At 48.9% G+C, this 20,373-nt stretch overlaps 1 protein-coding gene across 2 annotated transcripts in view; it reads right to left on the reverse strand.

The window, feature by feature from the left end:
• Positions 1–7,344: 7,344 nt before the first annotated feature.
• The window catches only part of TECTA (tectorin alpha), a 90,323-nt gene continuing 77,294 nt past the window's right edge, over positions 7,345–20,373 (reverse strand). For both annotated transcript variants that reach the window (XM_060179887.1, XM_060179888.1), the window contains 7 exons: positions 19,517–19,719; positions 18,106–18,269; positions 17,410–17,658; positions 10,693–10,855; positions 9,328–9,415; positions 8,930–9,046; positions 7,345–8,097 (listed from right to left, as the gene is read on the reverse strand). In XM_060179887.1, the coding sequence (XP_060035870.1) occupies positions 7,997–8,097; positions 8,930–9,046; positions 9,328–9,415; positions 10,693–10,855; positions 17,410–17,658; positions 18,106–18,269; positions 19,517–19,719 (1,085 nt within the window). In that variant the 3' untranslated portion in view covers positions 7,345–7,996. The remainder of the gene's footprint in view (positions 8,098–8,929; positions 9,047–9,327; positions 9,416–10,692; positions 10,856–17,409; positions 17,659–18,105; positions 18,270–19,516; positions 19,720–20,373) is intronic.

Consider the following 20,373-nt stretch of genomic DNA (forward strand, 5'->3'; position numbering starts at 1 on the left):
GGTTTCACATTCAATACTTCCCACAAACAAATAAAGCAGCAGCTAACCCAGAGGCTCCCTGCAAACAGAGACACAAGACACAATCGACCGTGAGTATTCTTCCTCTGTTTCTTCCTTTAGCAAATAGAGTTTGATTGCTGGGTTCCTCGTGGAACGAAGGCTTTCGTGTTTTATTCCTCGCTGTAGAAAGAGAGCTCTGTCTTTCTGCCACGGAGATGTTGTCTTGTCTGAGAGCCATATTTCAGCAAACATAATTAAACCATCACAAACAGAGCCTTGCATCAGTCAGGCCAGAGTTACTGCCATTGTGGCTGAGACGCATATGAGTGTACTTTGCATTCTGCTGGGAGGAAAAGACAGACCCGCTAAATATTTCATGGTTTTTTTTTTTCCCTTGATCAGACTGTTTATGTCTCAACTTTTAAAAGAGGTACTTAATTCTTCTAGACAGCTATTTTTGTCAAATGTGTGAGAGAAACAGATATTAAGGGCAAAATTTGCATGGGATGCCAAGAGCTGGTATTTTCCTGGAATGAGGCTCACTGTGTGCATAAAAATAAATCTCATGCTGTTTTCCAGAAAATGTCCTTGGCATTTGATGTGTTCTCTAAAACTATATTTTGCTAATGTTCTGCATCTTCAGTTTCGAGGAGGTGGGGAGAAATCCTGTTTTGATTAGTGTGGTTCAATATACATTCAGTTTCCGTGGAAAAACGCAAAGCAGACACTAGAGACACTAGAGGGCGCTGTTTGATTTTCTTTTTCATTGGTCTGTGCACAGATTCCCATGAGTCAGGATACCGAAATATGCTATTGTGGTCTCCTGACCAAGCCGGAATGGAAAAGAGGGTGTAGAAGCCCCAAATTCCAGGAAAGAGGCTGGCGGGTTCAGAGTGGGGGCAAATTGGGAGTTCAGAATTAGTCAGGAAGTGATTCTGTATCAGCCTAGACCTGCCTGATCATCTTTTGATAATCACTTAATTCCTTTGGTTGAAAAAAAATATTAGATTTCCAGCTTTCACTAAATGTCAGATATATCTAAAAATGGCTAAATATCAGACAACGTGAAACAATTAGCGCTCTCGAGCTTCGCCATTAGGATTCTGAAGAGAGCACACCCCCAGCACTGGTTAAGAAATTCATTATACAATTCCCAGCTGTCAGAAATGCCAGACCCCAAGATGTTGTTGCTTTGGATATCAGACAAATACCACGTTAATAAGATTGCCAATTAACTTCCTTTTGAACTTTTGCTAAGCCTCTGCTTTCTAGTCCTTCTCTCTCTCTCGGTAAGCCTTTTCCAGTGGCAGTTACCTGGAGTTACCTGAACATACAGGGTCCTATGGTTTATGGCTTCCTAGTGTCACCTGTCCTACCTAAGAGTATGTGGCAAGAAGAGGCTATGTGCTGCCCTGTCACAGAGAGGGAATGGAGGCTTTGTGGTTTCAGGTGATCTGTTTCAAGTGGAAAATGAGTGGGCCAGCTACGGGCTCCGTTTCCTTTCCTCCTGCAGTGGTGCTTCGAGAGTTAAGTGACCACGGTCCCTGCTGACAGCCCCAGGAATGGAAGGCAGCCTGGTAGCCATCATCACGGCCTTCCAGGCTTCTCCCAACGCCCAGGCTCATGAGGAGTCCCCACTTCAGTTTTCCCCCCAACAGTCGGTCCTAGTATGGCACTTACTTACATGGTGCATGGAATGGAGATCAAGTGACGTGGAGTCCTTACGAGGCTCCCTCCTCTTGTTGAGGTGAACCCAGAGTCCGGTGTGGAGATGATGGCATCACGCGGTCACGAGGCTTGAGGAGAGAATGAGTGCTATCAGGGGTGAGAAAGGGAGCCCCGTGCCCTCCTGGGGGGGTGGTGGTGGAGATTGGTGTGCCAGCAGTGTGGGGGCACCTTGGAAAAACCAAGGGTAGATGTTGAGTGAAATAAGTCAGAAACAGAAGGATGAATATGGGATGATCTCACTCTCAGGCAGAAGTTGAGAAACAAGATCAGAAGAGAAAACACAAGTAGAACCTGAACTGGAATTGGCGTAGTGCACCGAAGTAGAAGACTCTGGGGTGGGTAGGTGGGGGGGGGGGTGGGGGAGGAATACAGGTCCAAAAAGGATGACCGAAGACCTAGTGGGGGTTGTATTTATATGGAAAACTGAGAGATGTTATGCATGTACAAACTATTGTATTCAGTGTCAATGTAAAACATGCCCCAATAAAGGAAAAAAAAAATGAAACAGTTATCAAAAACCTTCCAAAGGATAAAAGAGAAAGGCAAATAAAGACAATGAGGAACCACTTCACTCCTGTGAGAATGTCATACAGCAGAAAAAGGAGCAGCAGCAAATGTTGGAGAGGTTGTGGGGTCAAAGGAACCCTCCGGCACTGCTGGTGGGAATGTAAATTGGTCCAACTCTGTGGAGAGCTGCCTGGAGAACTCTCAGAAGGCTAGAAATGGACCTACCCTATGACCCTGAATTCCTCTACTGGGGATAGATCCTAAGGAACCCAACACACCCTTCCAAAAAGATTTTGTGTATATATCTATGTTGATAGCAGCACTTTTTTTTTTTTTTTTGCTTCCAGGGGCTTGGTCCCTGCACTGCTCCTGGAGGATATATATATATATTTTTAATTTAATTTATTTATTTCTTTTGTTGCCCTTGTTTTATTGTTGTAGTTATTATTGATGTCATTGTTGTTGGATAGGACAGAGAGAAATGGAGAGAGGAGGGGAAGACAGAGAGGGGGAGAGAAAGACAGACACCTGCAGACCTGCTTCACCGCCTGTGAAGTGACTCCCCTGCAGGTGGGGAGCCGGGGGCTTGAACCGGGATCCTTCCGCTGGTCCTTGTGCTTAGCGCCACCTGCGCTTAACCTGCTGCGCTACCGCCCGACTCCCCCTGGAGGATATTTTTCCCTTTTGTTTTCCTTGTTGTTTATTGTTGTTGTTGTTATTAGTTGTTGTTATTGCTGTCACTGTTGTTGGATAGGACAGAGAGAAATCAAGAGAGGAGGGGAGACAAAGATAGAAACCTGCAGACCTGCTTCGCCACCTGTGAAATGACCCCCCTTGCAGGTGGGGAGCCAGGGGCTCAAACCGGGATCCTTACACTGGTCCTTGCACTTAGTGCCACGTGTGCTTAAGCCGTTGTACTACTACCCGGCCCCCAGCAGCACAATTTCTTTCTTTTTTAAATTTATCTATTTTAACATATTAATTAAATAGTGATTTATATGACTACAAGTTAATAGAAGTGTACATAAACACCATTCCTACCACCAAAAGACTATGTCCCATCCCATGCCCCCACACCTCCCAGTGAAACTGAACATCCACTCTCACCCTCCACATCTCCAAAGAGATTTTTACTTTGGTGCCCTATTCCAAACTCAGTCAAATCAGCAACACAATTTCTTTTCTTAATTAATTAATTAATTTTCCTTTTTGTTGCCCTTGTCATTTTTTATTGTGGTAGTTATTATTGTTGTTGTTATCGATGTCGTCATTGTTAGGATAGAGAGAAATGGATAGAGGGGGGGAAGACAGAGGTCCTTGTGCTTCACGCTGTGTGCTCTTAACCCACTGTACTACTGCCCGACTCCCAGCAGCACAATTTGTAATAGCCAAAACCTGGAAGCAACCCAGGTGTCCAACAACAGATGAGTGGCTGAGCAAGTTGTGGTCTCTATACACAATAAATACTACTCAGCTATTAAAATGGTGATTTCACCATTTTCAGCTCATCTTGGATGAAACTGGAAGAAATCATGTTAAGTGAAGTAAGTCAGAAACAGAAGGATGAATATGGGATGATCTCACTCACAGGCAGAAGTTGAAAAACAAGATCAGAAGAGAAAACACTCAGCAGATGTACTTCACCAAAGTAAAGGACTCTGGGGTGGGTGGTGGGGAGAGTACAGGTCCTGGAAATGGATGACAGAGGACCTAGTGGCAGTTGTATTGTCATGTGGAAAACTGAGAAATGTTACACATGTACAAATTATTGTATTTACTGGCGACTGTAATTAATCCCCCAATAAAGGAAAAATGTTAAAAAATAAAATAAAAAGCGCACATGGAGCAAAGCGCAAGGACTGGTCTAAGGATCCCAGTTTGAGCCTCTGGCTCCCAACTCTGGGGGGGAGGTCACTTCACAAGCCGTGAAGCAGGTCTGCAGGTGTCTATCTTTCTCTCCCCCTCTCTGTCTTCCCCTCCTCTCTCCATTTCTCTTTGTCCTATCCAACAACAACAACAACAGCTATGACAACAATAACAACTATAACAAGCACAACAACAAGGGCAAAAAAAGTGAAAAGGGTGGCCTCCAGGAGCAGTGGATTCATGGTGCAGGCACCGAGCCCCAGTGATAATCTTGGAGGCAAATAAAATAAAACAGAAAAAAAAAAAAAAGAAAAACCAAAGATAGAATTATCCTATAATATTATAATTCTACTTGTGGTCATTTACCTGGAAAACTTGTCAACACCAGCTGAGAAAGGTATCTGCGGGGTCTGGTGGGGGCAGATCCTGTAGAACATACATGCTACCATGTATCAGGACCAGGGTTCAAGACCTTGGCCCCTACCTGCAGGGGGAGAGCTTCATGAATGGTGAAGCAGTGCTGCAGGTGTCTTCCTTCCTTTTCTCTATCCCCCTTCCTTATGAATTTCTCTATCTTAAAAAAAGAAAGAGGAGGAAGAAGAGTGTTGGGCCTTAAAGCCAGCCCCCCTGCTCTGCTTACATAATCATTGTTTTGCCTGAAAGATCCCCACCACGTTATCCCCTCAGGGTATTGCTAATTCAGTTAAAACCATCAAAACAGTTACTAAGGATGCTTCCACCTTCCCAGCATGCCTTTTGCCTCTCTCCACCCCCTTTCCTAGCTAATCCCATCCCGACTTGCCACTTCCGGTTTTTGCCCTATAAAGCCCGCTGCTGTTCCGATTTTGCCCCTTTTTCTCTTCTGCGTCCTGACCCGGAGAAGACCTGGAGAAGGGTTGGTGGGCATAGTGGGAGGCAGCCATTTTGCTAGCTCCATGTGGCCTAAACCTCTGTGCTCACACCCAATTCTGGAACGTCTGCGTGAATCAAGATTTGTGTCCCCTCTCCGCCACGAGTTCCTGGTCTCTTCTCTCCCCTGCAATGCAACCAACAGAAGAGGAAGAGAATGGCTGTCAGGAGCAGTGGATTCATGGTGCAGGCACCAAGCTTCAGTAGTAAACTTGGGGGCAAAAGAGAAAAAAAGCTATCTGCATCCCATGTTCATTTCAGCGTGATCTATAATAGCCAAAGGCATGGAAGCCATCTAAGTGGCTACAGGAAGGGTCGTGCACATACACAATGGAATATTACATGGCCACAACAAAGAAGGGTACCCTAACATTTCTGATACGTGGACAGACCTTGAGTGCATTATGCTAAGTGAAGTTAAGTCAGATGGGGAAAGACACTGTATAGTCTCAACATATATGTGGGATCTGAAAACAAAACAAGGTGGCTGGGGAGATAGAGAAGCCGTGAAAGTGCAGGACCTACCGTGCATGAGATCCTGGACTGGGCCCACACACGGCAGGGGGTTCTGACATAGGGACATGAAAAAGAAGCCGACGGGAGAGGATCATGAGCTCCGTAAACAGAACCACAGAGACTGAGACTTGTATCTGATAAAAATGGCACCACCTTCCGGGGGGTAGAGGGGGTGATAGACAGTTCAATAAACTCTGCTGAGAAAATAATAATGAAATCTCCATCAGCCTCTGTCTCAAGATGCGAGAGAATGGGGGCCAAGCCCCCCCCCCAGCATGAACAAGAAAGTAAGTCTTTGTTGAGATCTGGGGGTGTCTGCCTGACACCGATACCTGGCTTATCCTGATGATTGACAGGGAAGTTAGCCGTGTGAGAAAAGCAAAGTCCCCGGACAGAGGTGCAGCAAGAGAGGATTTAATTAAAAAGCTAAACAAAACAAAAACACAAACAAAAAACTATACTTTTTAATTTAGCAGATCCTAATGAGTTTGATGGGAAAATCAATAAAGAGAAGCTATCAATTATTTAATACAAAAAAGCTTCCTTGTATGTTTTCAGTTACAATCTCTAAGGAAAATAAGCAAAAGAAAAAGAAGAGGGAGCCGGGCAGTAGCGCAGCAGGTTTAAGAAGCGCAGGTGGCGCAAAGCGCAAGGACCGGCACAAGGATCCCAGCTCCAGCCCCCGGCTCCCCACCTGCAGGGGAGTCGCTTCACAAGCGGTGAAGCAGGTCTGCAGGTGTCTGTTTTTCTCTCCCCCTCCCTGCCTTCTTCTCCTCTCTCCATTCCTCTCTGTCCTATCTAACATAGACAACATCAATAACAACAACAATAACTACAACAAAACAAGGGCAACAGAAGGGAATAAATAAATATTTTTTTTTAAAAAAAGAAGAAAAAAAAAAGGAGGAGAAGGGAGAGGTAGGGGAGGGAGGCGGCAGAGGCATGGCTGTGTGTTCTACTCAGAATGTCTTTTGACTATGAAAACCAGCACCTTCGAGGGTATAAAAGGGAACAAAGAGCCCGTGAGCCCTGAATCTCCTGCTCCTGCAGTGGGGGGAGAATATGGACATGGCCTGCCTGAGAAGGAAGGCGAACTGACTCACCTGGGCCGGACGACGTGGCTCCCTCACCCCTCTCACTGCTCGGCATTTTTCCGCAAAGATCTGAAGATACCCAAGTGGAAGCAGGTGTCTGTCTGTCTGTCTCTCCACCAGTGCCGGTTGTCCCCCTTCACTGCGTGACCTGTGCAGCTGCCAAGACAAGCTAGGATTTGTTGAGCCTCCCAGGAGGCACGGAGAACAGAGCAGGTGGGCTTAGGCCCCATGCCTCTAGCCTGTGACATGGAAAATAGCAGCCACTTCACCCACAGCCACAGTCAAGGGTGCTGAGCCCCTCTGCTCAGCCGGTCACAGAGTTCCCAGAAAAATGACATCCCAAACAACTCCGAAATAATTGTCAAGTGGGCTTTTGGTCTGTTTTTAACCTTAGAGAGAGAGGCACTCTGGGGGTATACTTAGCAGGCTTTCCATCTTGTAGTTAATTACAGTAAATGTGTGTTTATGCACTACTTACAAAAGGAGACGTCGTCTGCTTCCTTTTCATGGGGCATCTTAGCACCTGGCTAGTGTTCTAAAGTGCAACAGGCACAGAACAAAATGCATCTGTTCTCAGGCTGGCAGAGCTGACCTGGTACAAGTGCCATTGTTACCCCATCCATCCATCCATCCATCCATCCATCCATCCATCCATCCATCCATCCCAGCACACTGTTTTTGTGTGCAAGGCTTAGCATCAAGGAGAATGACCGCAGGCACCAAGTAATGAGAATACTTGAACACAAAGTTTATTTAAGCATAAAACATGTTAAAAGTTATTGGTTAATTTATAAAAGAGAAGGGCTTGGATCTGAGGGGGGTGGGGTAGGGATGTGGGGTTCCCTACATTTGCAAACAATGTATCCAGCGGCCAAGTTGCCAGGGTAAGGTTGAAAGACACAGAGGGTCGGGGAAGGAGCTTACCATAAACAGAAGGGAGCGACACAGGCGCCTCATAGATCAGACACTTCCAAACACCGGGAAGAGTCCTGAAGGGAGTCAGACCTTCCAGCCATTACTTCTCAGTGTAATTCCAACAGGCCCTCTCTCTGTAAAAGCTATGATCCAGAAAGTACTGGCTTGACAGATTTCTCTAATCAGAAGTTTTTCCTTTACTGTGTGTGTGTTTCAAGACTGGAAACTTGAGGCAAGTTATATTTTTCACAGCTGGCTATCAGAAGCCCTGTGGCATCTTTTGAAAGAGGAGTTTGGGATTTCACTCGCTGCCAGGCCTCCAACTGTTGGAGGCAGGTGGCATTGCACTGAGATGCTGGCCACTCTCAAATGGGTTCTGACTTAAGGGCACACACCTTTTATCCTACCGGGAGTTGGAGTACAAGTAAATTACAGTACTTTGTATAGCAACCTTGAGTGAATTATGAGGTCATGCCGGATTTATATACAAAGTGCCATAATGAGATCTGGGTCATGATGAGAAGCAGTGTCCAGACTTGAAGTTCGATGGAAGAACTAGAGGCTGTGAACAGAGAAGAGCAATGCTAAGTCCTGTGGGGCAAACAAGGATACCTGTTTGACAGAGATCAGACATCCCTATGGGCACTTAAATGAAGGGAACTGCACTGCTGAGAGTTCACCTTTTCCTCTCGGCCCTGACTGAGGCAGCCCTGTGGCAGAATTACCCTGGTCCTTAGAACACCAGGTGCAAAGGCTCCTGCAGGAAACCTCATATGTTAGGGGAGGAATCACAGCCCCAGCCAACCCCAGCATAAGCAGACTTGGAAGCCAGATCTGTAGCCAATAGTTAGTCCTGAAAATGGTTGAATAACTGACTATATATCGAGTGGTGGTGCATCTGGTTAAAGGCACATAGTACCATGTGGAAGGACTGGGGTTTGAGCCCCAGCTCCCACCTGTAGGGGGGATGCTTCATGGGCAATGAAGCAGACCTGCAGATGCCTGTCTTTCTCTCTCTCCTTCTCCCCCTCCCCTCTCAGTTTCTCTATCCTACCCAATAGGGGGAAAAAAAAAAAGTGAAAAGTGGCCACTGGGAGCTGTGGATTTATCATGCAGGCTCTGAGTTCCAGCGATAACCCTGGTAGCAATAAAAAAAAAAAATCACCTTCATCTTTAGATAAAAGAGTAGGGGCCCCAAAGATAGAAGGGGGAAAAAAAAGAACAAAACAAAATGGCGCTCGACTCCCTTGGTATTTCTGCCATCTTTCCTCCTGAGTCTCTAGACTCTTCACAGGTGGCTGCTGACTGGCTGGGAGTCTCACAGCAGCAGCCTCTCCAGCTGCCCCCAGCCACCAGCCTTGAAGGGGAGATGCAGGGGTGGGGAGGGGGTCTACCTCTGCAGCTCTTGCCGTCCTCCTGCAGGGCTCCCGTCACGCAGCTGCACAGGGGCCCGTCCACCCGGCTCGTGCAAATCTGCTCACACCCTCCGTTGTCCTCACACCAGTCCAGCCCTAGGAGAGAGGAGCAGGTCAGACGAACCCCAGTGCAGACAACTCACCTCTGCAGCTCACATAGCTAAAGACAAGGCTTTAAAGAGAAGAAGAAAGGCCCAGAGCTGCTGTTTTGAGCGGTCGATCTGGGCGCTGTCAAGTCTTCTCAGACTGGCGTCCTCCACCCCACCCCCCCAACTCCGCAGAATCACATGACCCGTGAAACATACCCCAGGGGCAGCTCAAGCCCTGGGATCCCCTCGCCTTAAGAATTGATAGTAGGTCTTAGGGAGCACACGCACTTTTTCTCCTAATAGGTCCCACTGAAATGATCTGTTCTTTAGGTTCTTTGGCATAATCTGTGGCAATCCTGGAGTTTTGTGGGCAATTCTGAAAGACAGAACACCAGAGGGAAACTTTCACACAATTAAGCTGATAACTTATTCTCTACCATGTCTCCGCCGCTAGAAGAGGCAGTGGCTCCGGCCTACAGCACCATGGCTGTGCAGATTAATTAGCACCAACGCCATCCTGATCACCGAGCCCACTGGGGCTCAGGGTTTGATGTTGAATAGAATTAAGTGCATTTTGCACACCAGAATTAAATGTGACGTGCCGCCCTTCCCCCCATCCCCCAGAAGTAAAGATCACTGCACTGTTTGGGATGGTGTTGGACGCCGCAGCACCGGGAAGCAGCTCTGGCTGTGATTCACGTCAGCCCTGCCAAACACGGGGTGAGTTTGAAGTTGAGTTAAAGGCCAGGTGGCAGGCAACAGTGCAGCTGGGGTGGGGATGTGAGCCTGGGATGGAGGAGATGTCTGATGTAGCCTTTGCAGCCGCGCTGGCCCTGGAGGGGGTGGAGGTGGAGGGGGGGCTCTCTGGGAGCCAGAGGGTCAAGAAAGCCCTGGAGGAAGTGTAGCCTGAGCCCTGAAGCTTGCTTCCATAGTGAAGCTTAGTCCCACTGATCACCTGAGTCCCTGAGACAGGTACCGTCCCCCAGCAGACAACTGGCAATAACAGGAGACCCTGGGTGCTGCACTGTGGGAGGGTGTTGCTCTGGGACTGGCTCCTAGCTCGTGGAGGCCAGGGTGGAGCTAATGTCTTACAGTGCACAGAACAGGAACACCCTGTTTCGCCCAGATTGACCTGGTCCCAAATGCCAGTTGTCAAGGCTGGAGAGCCCTGGTCTAGCGTCATAGCAATGCCAGACTGATTCGAGAGACGGGCAACTGTCCCTCTGGAGATGACCACCACTACTCCACTCTCCAGCATCTGAGGAGGATTCCAGCTCAGGCACATGCAGGCACAGCTGAGAGTCCTCAGGAACCACCGTGTGTGTGTGTGTGTGTGTGTGTGTGTGTGTGTGTGTGTGTGTGTGTGTGTGTGTGTGTGTGTGTGTGTGTCAGGGGGCAGCCGGCTGCCAGGAGAGAGGGCAGAGGGCAGCCAGCGCACTCACGATTTTTTTTTAAAGTGTTATCTCTGACCATCTGTGGCCAATAGTTTCATATTATTGTTTTTAAAGATTTTATTTATTTATTTTTGAGAAAGATAGGAGAAAGAGCCAGACATCACTCTGGTACATGTGCTGCTGGGGATTGAACTCAGGACCTCATGCTTGAGAGTCCGATGCTTTATCCACTGTGCCACCTCCCAGACCACGCACTCACGATTTTACAGGAGTACTTCTCGGAGTCGCAGAGAGACACAGCGCAATGGAGGTGAACTTCATCATAGTCCCCGATGAACTTGAAGACAGTGACGTGGAAGCGGCAGGTGAGCGAGACGCCGTTCTCCTCGATGCCGATGGTGTTGTCTTTGATATTCTGACATCTGTGCAGACAGGAATGGGATCTGTGCTTCACACGGGCATGACGCCCAGCAGAGAAGCTCATGCCTTTGACAGTGACCTCGGGTCCTCGAGCAGCTGTCATCCCCCACCCTCTGGGCTCTCAGCCTGTGTTGCAAGCATCCAGGGGGCGGGGGATGGTAGCCTTCCATCACCTCGGCTGTGTTTGGAGGCCTGCGATTTCACAAATGTGAGATGAGGAGAAGCCTTGTGACTTCCGTGTATTCCTCTGTCTTCAGTTAACTGTCACTTTGGGGAGGCCCCCTGATTTAAGCCCTGCTGGGAATCCTCCCCAAACCCGCACACAGGCAGGACCTGGAGAAGGAGGAGGGAGAGGTGGGGACGAGCCACATGCCGGCTGCTCTGGCCTGTTCTCAGCTCTTTCTCCTGGTGGCATCTGGCTGGCAGGTGGTGACAGCCCTGGCCACAACCTCCCTCAGACACAGCAAACTCTGTAAGAGTTCCCCCACTGGAGCTCAGTTTTTTTCTTTTCTTTCTTTTTTTTTTTTTTTAATTTTTTATTGCCATCAGCGTTATCGCTGGGGCTCGGTGCCAGCGTGACAAATCCGTTGCTCCTTGCAGTCAATTCCTTCATCCCTTCTTCCCTTCCTTCTTTCTTATCTTTATTTGATAGGACAAAAAGAAACTGAGAGGGGGTGGGGGAGACAGATGTAGAGAGACACCTGCAGTATTTGCTTCACTGCTTGTGAAGCTTCCCCTCTGCACGTGGAGACTGGGGGTTTGAACTTGAGTCCTTGAGCATAATGTGTGTGCTTAACCAGGTGCACCACTGCCCAGCCCCCAGAGAAGTTTTGCTTTTATCTTTTCTTTTCTTTCTTTCTTTCTTTCTTTCTTTTTTTTTTTTTCCTTTGACACCAGGGTTAGCGCAAGGACCAGCATAAAGATCCTGGTTCGGGCCCCTTGCTCCCCACCTGCGGGGGGGGGGGGGTCACTTCACAGGCAGTGAAGCAGGTCTGCAGGTGTCTTTCTCTCTCCCTCTCTGTCTTCCCCTCCTCTCTCAATTTCTCTCGGTCTTATCCAACAACAACAACAACAGCAACAACCACCACCACAACAATGGGGAAAAAAAAAGATGATCTCCAGAAGCAGTAGATTTGTAGTGGAGGCACCAAGTCCCAGCAATAACCCTGGCGGGTGGGGGGGGGAGGACAGGGATATAGAGGGAGGGAGAGAAAGGTAGACTCCTGAAGACTGCTAGTGAAGTGGGGCCCCTGCAGGTATGGAGCAGGGACTGGAACCTGGGTCCTTGCACTTGGTGACGTGTGCACCACCACCCGCCTCCAGAGCACAGTTTCTTACACGGAGGGTCTCATCACATGATGCTGTTAAAATTCGGAGGCTCTAGCTGGCCAGGCTAACTTCACGGGTGGGTAACAGAGACGACCAGAGACATACGGTTGGGCAGGGAAGCTGTATTTCTTTATTCAGGAACAACGATTCATAAACTAAACCAAACTAATCACCAAACAGAACTCTGCTGCCTCTTTCCCTGCGGCAGCGCCAAGAACTCTCTCTAACTCTGGAACTCTCCAATTCTGGAACTCTCTCGGGGTTCCTTCGGGGTGGGGAAAAGCGGGCCGCGAAACTAGCAGGACTGAACCAATTTTCTTGGCAGGGGGAGAGCTAGAACAACCCAATGTAAAGCATACAACAACATGATGCTCCTCCAGCTGGGTGTCTTTCTGCTTCTCTTCCTGTGCACAGCTCCACTCTCTCCAACACCAGCGCCCACCCCCACCCCCATCATGCCACCAGTGCACAGCTCCACTCTCTCCAACACCAGCGCCCACCCCCACCCCCATCATGCCACCAATGCACAGCTCCACTCTCTCCAACACCAGCGCCCACCCCCACCCCCATCATGCCACCAGTGCACAGCTCCACTCTCTCCAACACCAGTGCCCACCCCCACCCACATCATGCCACCATCCTGCAATGGCCAGGTAGAAGCAGACTGACCCGCAGCTCCAGGACTGCATCCAGGCTGGATGCTGCGGGCATGGAGTTAAAATTTAATCACCCCTGGATGAATGAATGAGCAAATGGATGAATTGTACTGCCATGGCCAAGGCTGACCCACTGCAGCCAAGGAACTCCTTCAAATGAGAAAAGACATGTTTCATGTCCCCAGCGTATAGGATTAAACAGCTTAGCATTAAGGGAAACAGAGCTGAGTTATCCTTCAGCATTCCCACACCTATTAAGTTTTGTAATTAGCTGCCAAGGCCAAAGTCTCTAAGATGCTTTGAAGCAAAACTCACTTGCCAGACTATTCCTAGTCACAGTTATTTATGTGAATGATCCAAGCGGGTGTGAGGCTTCTAGAATGTCAGCAGCCCTCATGTCTTTACAAGAGCCTTCCCTCCCTCATCAGCCCCAGAGAGCTGATGTGAGGTTTCAGCACTGGAGAAGTAGAGAGAGGGAGGCGGGAGGGAGCCTGGGGATGCAGGGGCAGGCTGTGGGGCCTCCTGCCTTAGCATCAGCCAGTGAGGGCAGCGCTGCAGTCCTCTCTGTCCACTGCCTGAGGAGTGACTGGCCTTTGCTCTGTCTGGAGAGAAGTCTTCCCAGACTCCTAGCATCCCAAGTGTGATCCAGGACCGCTTTTCTGCTCACTCTCTAAGCACTGAGCACCAGCTTTCCCTAAGGTCACTGGAAGGTAACAGGGAAGCCCCCCACCCCCACCACACACATACAGGTCAGGGGGGCTCCTAAATTAACTTCCTCCTGCATGGTGAACAGCTTTCCCCACTTGGCAGCAGCTTCATGGGAAGGCCTGGAATCAGACCTGGAAGAAGCAGAGCAGATGAATGTGCCTTCTTCCCTTCCCTGGGTCACGTCTATTCAACATGATTTTACAAGCTCCAAATGCCACTGTGTCCTTCGAGAGGAGGCTCAGAGCCTGAGGCTGGGTTTGAACCTGGATAGAGGTCAGGGTCCCTGTGCTGAGAAGAAGCCATGATGAAGGAGTATGGAGAACTGGTGAGCTGAGAAGCGACCCTGCACGCGGGACTGAGGGCAGCCAGGCAGGCAAGGCCACACACCCTTCGCTTTGTCTCTGCAGTGGCGGGGGGGGGGGGGGGATTCAGCAGCAGAGGATCTGCCTTGCATGCGTGAGGCCCTGGGTGTGATCCCCACACCACATACAAACAAGAAAGACAAAACAAACAGTATCCTAGATGGCACAGTGGTATTTTGGTCTTTGTCTCATAGAAAAGAAAACAATCAAGACAAAAAAATCCAGTTCAGAAAGGCAAATGCCAGAGTTGAGCAGAGTGCCCCAGTAGTCTCTCAGTCCCTCTCTCCTCCTTGTGGGAAAAAAAAATCTTTCAAAGAAATTCAGGTTTCACTTTCTTCACATCTTCACTTCCCTTTATGAAGGTTCCAGTGGCATCTAAAATGCACACTGAATAATGTGTAGGCTTCTCTTGTAAATCTCATCAGTTTAATTTTTAGACCTGGCCAGGGGCCCAGAGAGGGTGGAGGAAAACTCTGCCCGCCCCGACAGCAGACAATCTACTGCCCTCACTCCTCTGCACACAGCGTGGGCAAGGGAGCCAAGGGTGGTGGGTCCTCTTCCCATCCTGGGGGTCCCTGAATGGTGACGAGAAGGAACATTTCCTCCCCAGGGCTTCCAATACTATCACCGCACAAACCGCTGATGAGGGAGAGAGGGGGCCACTTGCCCCAGAGATGGGTGGGGGAAGAGCAGGGGAGGGAGAGAAAGCTCCAGGAGCCTCTGACTCCTGGGTCCAGGCGCCCTTGTTGCTGCTTTCACTCCTGGGACTTGGCTTTGTCATCACTTGTTTTTACATGATCAAGTTAAAAATTATTCAGAGACAGAGAGAGAGAGAGATGAGAGAGAAACACAGAGAGAGATGAGAGAGATAAGAGAGAAATAGAGAGAGATGAAAGAGAGAGATGAGAGAGAGAGAAACAGAGAGAGAGAGATGAGAGAGAGAGAGAGAGACCCCAAGAGGAAGAGATAGGGTATCTCCCCAGCATATACAGAGTGAGGGGTGGGACTCAGGACCCCAGGCCTGCAAATCCTTATGCTCCACTGCTGACCCTCCTCCCCGGCTTCCCAGAAGCTGGAGTGAACTGCCATCTCTGGTTCAGAACACAATGCTCATCAAGACCACCACTTGTTTTAAGCACGATTGGGTTGGGGTGATGCAGAGGCTCCCAATTACATCAAGGTGATAGATTGGAAGGTAACAGGACACCCCCCCTCCTCTCTAGAATCACTCTGAAAGCTACTAAAAAAAGAGTCACTGAATTTTACATCCACAGCAAGTACATTTCACTGTATATAAGTTATGTATCCGCAACAGCTACTGAAAAAGGAACTCCTATTACCCGACAGGTATTCTGTTTTTAGTGATTTTTTTTCTTTCATTGACTCCTTTGTTTTATATATATATATATATTTATTTATATTTTTATTGCCACAACTAGGACTGTTGCTGGGGTTTGGTGCCAGGAATTCACTGCTCCTGGTGGCCATTTTTTCCTTTTTAATTATTATTATATAGGACAGGGAGAAATTGAGAGAGGACAGGGAGATGAGAGGGAGAGAAACACAGAAGACACTTGCAGACCTGCTCTCCTGCTTGTGAAGCAGATGCCCTGCAGGTGTGGGGGGGCTCAAACCTGGGTCATTGCACTTGATAATATGTGACCTTACCTGAGTGTGCCACTGCCCAGGCCCCTTGGCCAATATAGTTGGATGCATACCCAAGATGTTTTACGGAAAATCTAGGTTCTGTGCATGTACTTATGAGTGAAGAGAGACTTGTTGAGTTTATAGGCTGTGAGTCTACTTTCTCTAATTCTGACAGATATGCTATTGGAAAAAGATTTGGTTATTCACATCACACCTTTTCATTTGCAGAAGACACACTGTCTCTCCAATTGTAATGCAAAGCAGGCAGGACAGAATCCCCTCTTCATTATACTGAGAAGAAAGCCTTTTGTAGTCAAGGCCACATGGATTTGGGGGTGTCCACTAACTGGCTATGTGACTTCTAGCCAGTTGCTTGATCTCACCAGGTCTCAGCCTTCTCGTGTATAAACAAGCGCCTACCATCCACCTCACAGGCTGTGAGGGGGCTCTTATAGTTCATAGGTGGAAAAGGCTGGCCCTGCAGGGAGTCCACAATCAGTTCCCACTCCCTCCTCTACAAAGTAAAGCAGAATTACGGTTCCGTCCTCCCTAGTAAAGGACCTCACCAATGTGTCCTGGAACCCCATCTCCCCAGAGCCCAGCCCCGCTAGGGAAAGATAGAAACAGGCTGGGGGTATGGATCTGCCTGCCAACATGCATGCCCAGTGGAGAAGCAGTTACAGAAGCCAAACTTCCCACTTCCTGGACCCCAGAAAGAATTTTGGTCCAGGGGGTCAGGCGGTGGCGCAGTGGGTTAAGCGCAGGTGGCGCAAAATGCAGGGACCAGCGTAAGGATCCCGGTTCGAGCCCCCGGCTCCCCACCCGCAGGCGAGTCGCTTCACAGGCGGTGAAGCAGGTCTGCAGGTGTCTATCTTTCTCTCCCCTTCTCTGTCTTCCCCTCCTCTCTCCATTTCTCTCTGTCCTATCCAACAACGAATTGCGTCAACAAGGGCAATAATAATAGCCACAACGAAGCTACAACAAGGGCAACAAAAGGGGGAAAAAATGGCCTCCAGGAGCGGTGGATTCATGGTACAGGCACCGAGCCCAGCAATAACCCTGGAGGAGGAAAAAAAAAAAAAAGAATTTTGGTCCATACTCCCAGTGGGGATAAATGTTAGGGGATGAAGACCAGGGGGCTCTGAAATCCAGTTTCTCTCAGACCCAGGGTGTTTGTCACCAAGAGTCTCTGCTTTTGTACCATCATGAGAGGGAAGAGACTTCGGAAAACACCAGAAGTCAGGCACTGTTTTTGTTATCTGAGAGGGAAGAGGAAAAAGAAAGTGCACTTGGAAGTAGTACGAGATGCAGGTGTGAGTTAGAAAGGAAGTGAAGGTAGGCCCTAGAAGTGACTAGGAATGAGAAAATGTATATATTCCATCCATATCTATGACCTTGGGAGAACTACTGCAGTTCCCACTAGAGGGGGTTGGGGACACAGAACTCTGGGGGTAGGAATGGTGTAGAATTATACCCCTATTATAATTTTATAAATCATTATCAAATTACCAATAAAGAGAAGAAATAGGGGGCTGGGTGGTGGTGCACTCAATTAAGTGCACGTAGTATAAAGCACAAGGGCCCACTCAAGGATCTGAGTTTAAGTCCCTGGCTCCCTATCTGCAGGGGGGACACTTCATGAGCAGTGAAGCAGGTCTGCAGGTGTCTGTCTATCTCCTCTATTTCCACTCCTCTCTCAATTTCTCTCTGTCCTATGTAATAACACAGGGCAGGGGGGAGAGTAAAAAGGTTTCCAGGAGCAGTGGATTTTTAGTGCCAGCACTGAGCCCCAGGGATAACCCTGGAGGCAAAGAAGAGGCGGCCCAGAGCGCCGCTGTTGGAGGCTGTACTCACCCTCCTTCAATGATGAAGTAGCGCAGCTTGTCGTTGCTGTCCCGGGAGGGGGTGGCGTAGCACTTGTTCAGCGTCAGGATCAGGTGCGTGGAGTCGGCCCCCACCACAAAGACCCCCACGTACAGCACGTCTCGGGTGGTCAGCACCACTTCGCCCTGGCGGTAGGGGTGCTTGTAGGAGGCATTCTTGTAGAGCGCCATCTTGGTGGTGAAGCTGCCTTCTTGGGTGGGTACCGTCAGGTTAATGACACTGCAGGAGAAAGAAGCATGAGACGGGGAAGCTGCAGAGGGCGACCTGCATCCAGTCGTCTGCCATGTCTGAAACTGGGAATGTGCAGAGGGAAGGAAAAAGCAGACAGCAGCGAAGGCTGAGGCTGCGCAGTCCTGTGTGACACCCAGGAACCACACACGGCAATTAAAGTTCGATTACATTAAAATTCCTCAGCCCTGGGCCTGCAGTCACATTTCAAGTGCGCCATGGCCACAGGCAGCTACTGGATAGTGCAGATATAGAACACGTCCATCATCGGAGAAAGCTCGATTGAACACAGCTGGCCGAAGGCATCTGGGTTCAGGAAATATGAATTATTTTTCTCCCCCAGCGCCTCAAAGACAAAAGCTAGTGGTCCTGATTATGCTAACCTTAGCTGTCAGGGAAAAGGCAGAGCCACGCACAGGGCCCAGGAGGGGTCTTTACCTGAGCATAGGCTTCACCACAGAGTCTAAGGAGATCTTGATATCCAGCTCATAAGCACAGGAAAATTCCACATTGATCGTGCGGTCCCTGGTGATGATGTTGCCTGTGTTGTTGGCACTTTCGATCCAGATTGTGTTTTTATACATGATGTGAGTGCCATTAGACTGTGGGGCAAAGGGAGATCAGGAATCAGTAAATCATGTAGTATGTGGCTTGCATGTCTGATCCACAGCCCTGCAAGTGGAGAAATGGCTTCTTCCCATCCGTCTCCCCGAGGTCAGGATAAATAAATCAGTGAGGGGCTGCTCTCAGCATTTACTGGGTGTGGGGAAAGTATCACAATGGATGTCAACAGCACCACTCTGTCAGATAACCTTGACTGGCCATGGGGGCCGATTCCATGTACCACTGGATTCTAGCCACCACCTGCCCCTAGTTATCTGCGGGAACCCAGGCTGGGGACAGCAGGAAGCACTGTCATCACCAGAGAGTATCACTCTTCTATTACAATGCTTGATGCAAGATTTCTCTCCTACCAGATCCTGGACCAGACATGCCTACAAGTCCCCAGACAAACACATCGTCAATTTCACCTTCTTATTCCTTTCACTCCTCAATAAAAGCATTAAGGAACAGAGTGATGGGTAAAAGACAGATGCGGGTTGGGCGGTGGTGCACTCGATTAAGCAAACGCACTACCCTGCTTGAGGACCCAGGTTTGAGCCCCGGCTCCCCACCAGCAGGGGAGGAGCTTCACAAATGCAGGAGCAGGTCTGCAGCAGGTGTCTCTTTCTTTTTCTCTCTCTAACCTCCCCTCACCTCTCAATTTCTATCTGTCCAATCGAAAAAAAAAAAAAAGAAATAAAAAATGGCTGCCAAAAGCAGTGGATTCACTGTGTAGGCACCGAGCCCCAGTGATAACCCTGGTGGCAATAAAATAATTAAATAGCCAGATAAATAAGTAAAGACAGCAGGAAAGAACAGGAAGAAGAGAACCAATTGCTTTGTTAGCAAATATATACCCTGGATAACGTGATGCTAAATGTGGAGAGTTTGCTGTGTTTCTGCAGTTAACTAACTACTCACTAATGTCTGGGAAATAGCTGTACCCAGACACATTTAGCTGGAAGAACAAGAGAAGCATAAACGAGGTAACCAAAATTGTCAACACGCAGGCGAAAGATGACAGCAGACCCACCGAAGAAAATGGCCTGTCACTTCCTGGGCTCTTTCAGTTCAATCAACCACTTAGCACCAAATGCCTCTTCTCCTTGCTGTCTTTCATTTCGTGCGTGCCTTGTGCTGGTCCCCGAGGAGCAAAGTTCTAAGTAAACCGTCTCTGAGCAGCCCCGGAGGACCGTCAGCGTGCATGTCCAGAGCTGCTAGTGCCTCCCTCTGGTCCTGAGCTCACCTGAACGATGTTCCCACAGTTCCCTTTGGTGTTGTTGATCTGAAAGGAGATGAAGTCCTCGCCCTCGATGCCGGAGCACCGCCGGTCATTGATGCGAACACCCTCGCGCTCGAAGCCCAGCTGAAAGAGTTTGCATTTGGAAATGGACACTTCCATCTGGGCAGCCTTGCAGGTCACCTCTGCATCGATAATGTCATGCGAGTCTGGAGTGGGGTTGGGGGGGGGCAGAGGGACAGGGATTGAGAAAGGCAGGTCATTTGGGGTGGGGTGAAGCTGTCCCTTTACATTGCTCTCACCTTCCTCTAAAAAGGCCCAGCACTGACCTACCTTCATGACAGGGCTTAATTATTATTATTATTATTACTTTTAAAAAAAATATTTATTTTATTTATTTATTCCCTTTTGTTGCCCTTGTTGTTTTATTGTTGTAGTTATTATTGTTGTTGTCGTTGTTGGATAGGACAGAGAGAAATGGAGAGAGGAGGGGAAGACAGAGAGGAGGAGAGAAAGACAGACACCTGCAGACCTGCTTCAGCGCTTGTGAAGTGACCCCCTGCAGGTGGGGAGCCGGGGTCTCAAACCGGGGTCCTTATGCAGGTCCTTGTGCTTTGTACTATGTGTGTTTGTACTATGTGTGTTTATCAACCCGGTGTGCCACTGCCCGGCCCCATGACAGGACTTTCTAATGTAGCTCTGATGACACCAAATGAATGCATGAAGGCAACCAAAGCAGTACCCTGAGCTCACAGGAGGAGTCTTTGCATAAAGAGGACAAGGTGACTATGAAGCACATTTGGGGGGTGGCAGCTCTGGCACACCCAGATGAGTGTACACATCACCATGCACAAGGACCTTGG

The sequence above is a fragment of the Erinaceus europaeus genome, chromosome 20, assembly GCF_950295315.1.
Source record: "Erinaceus europaeus chromosome 20, mEriEur2.1, whole genome shotgun sequence".
Taxonomy (NCBI): Eukaryota; Metazoa; Chordata; class Mammalia; order Eulipotyphla; family Erinaceidae; genus Erinaceus; species Erinaceus europaeus.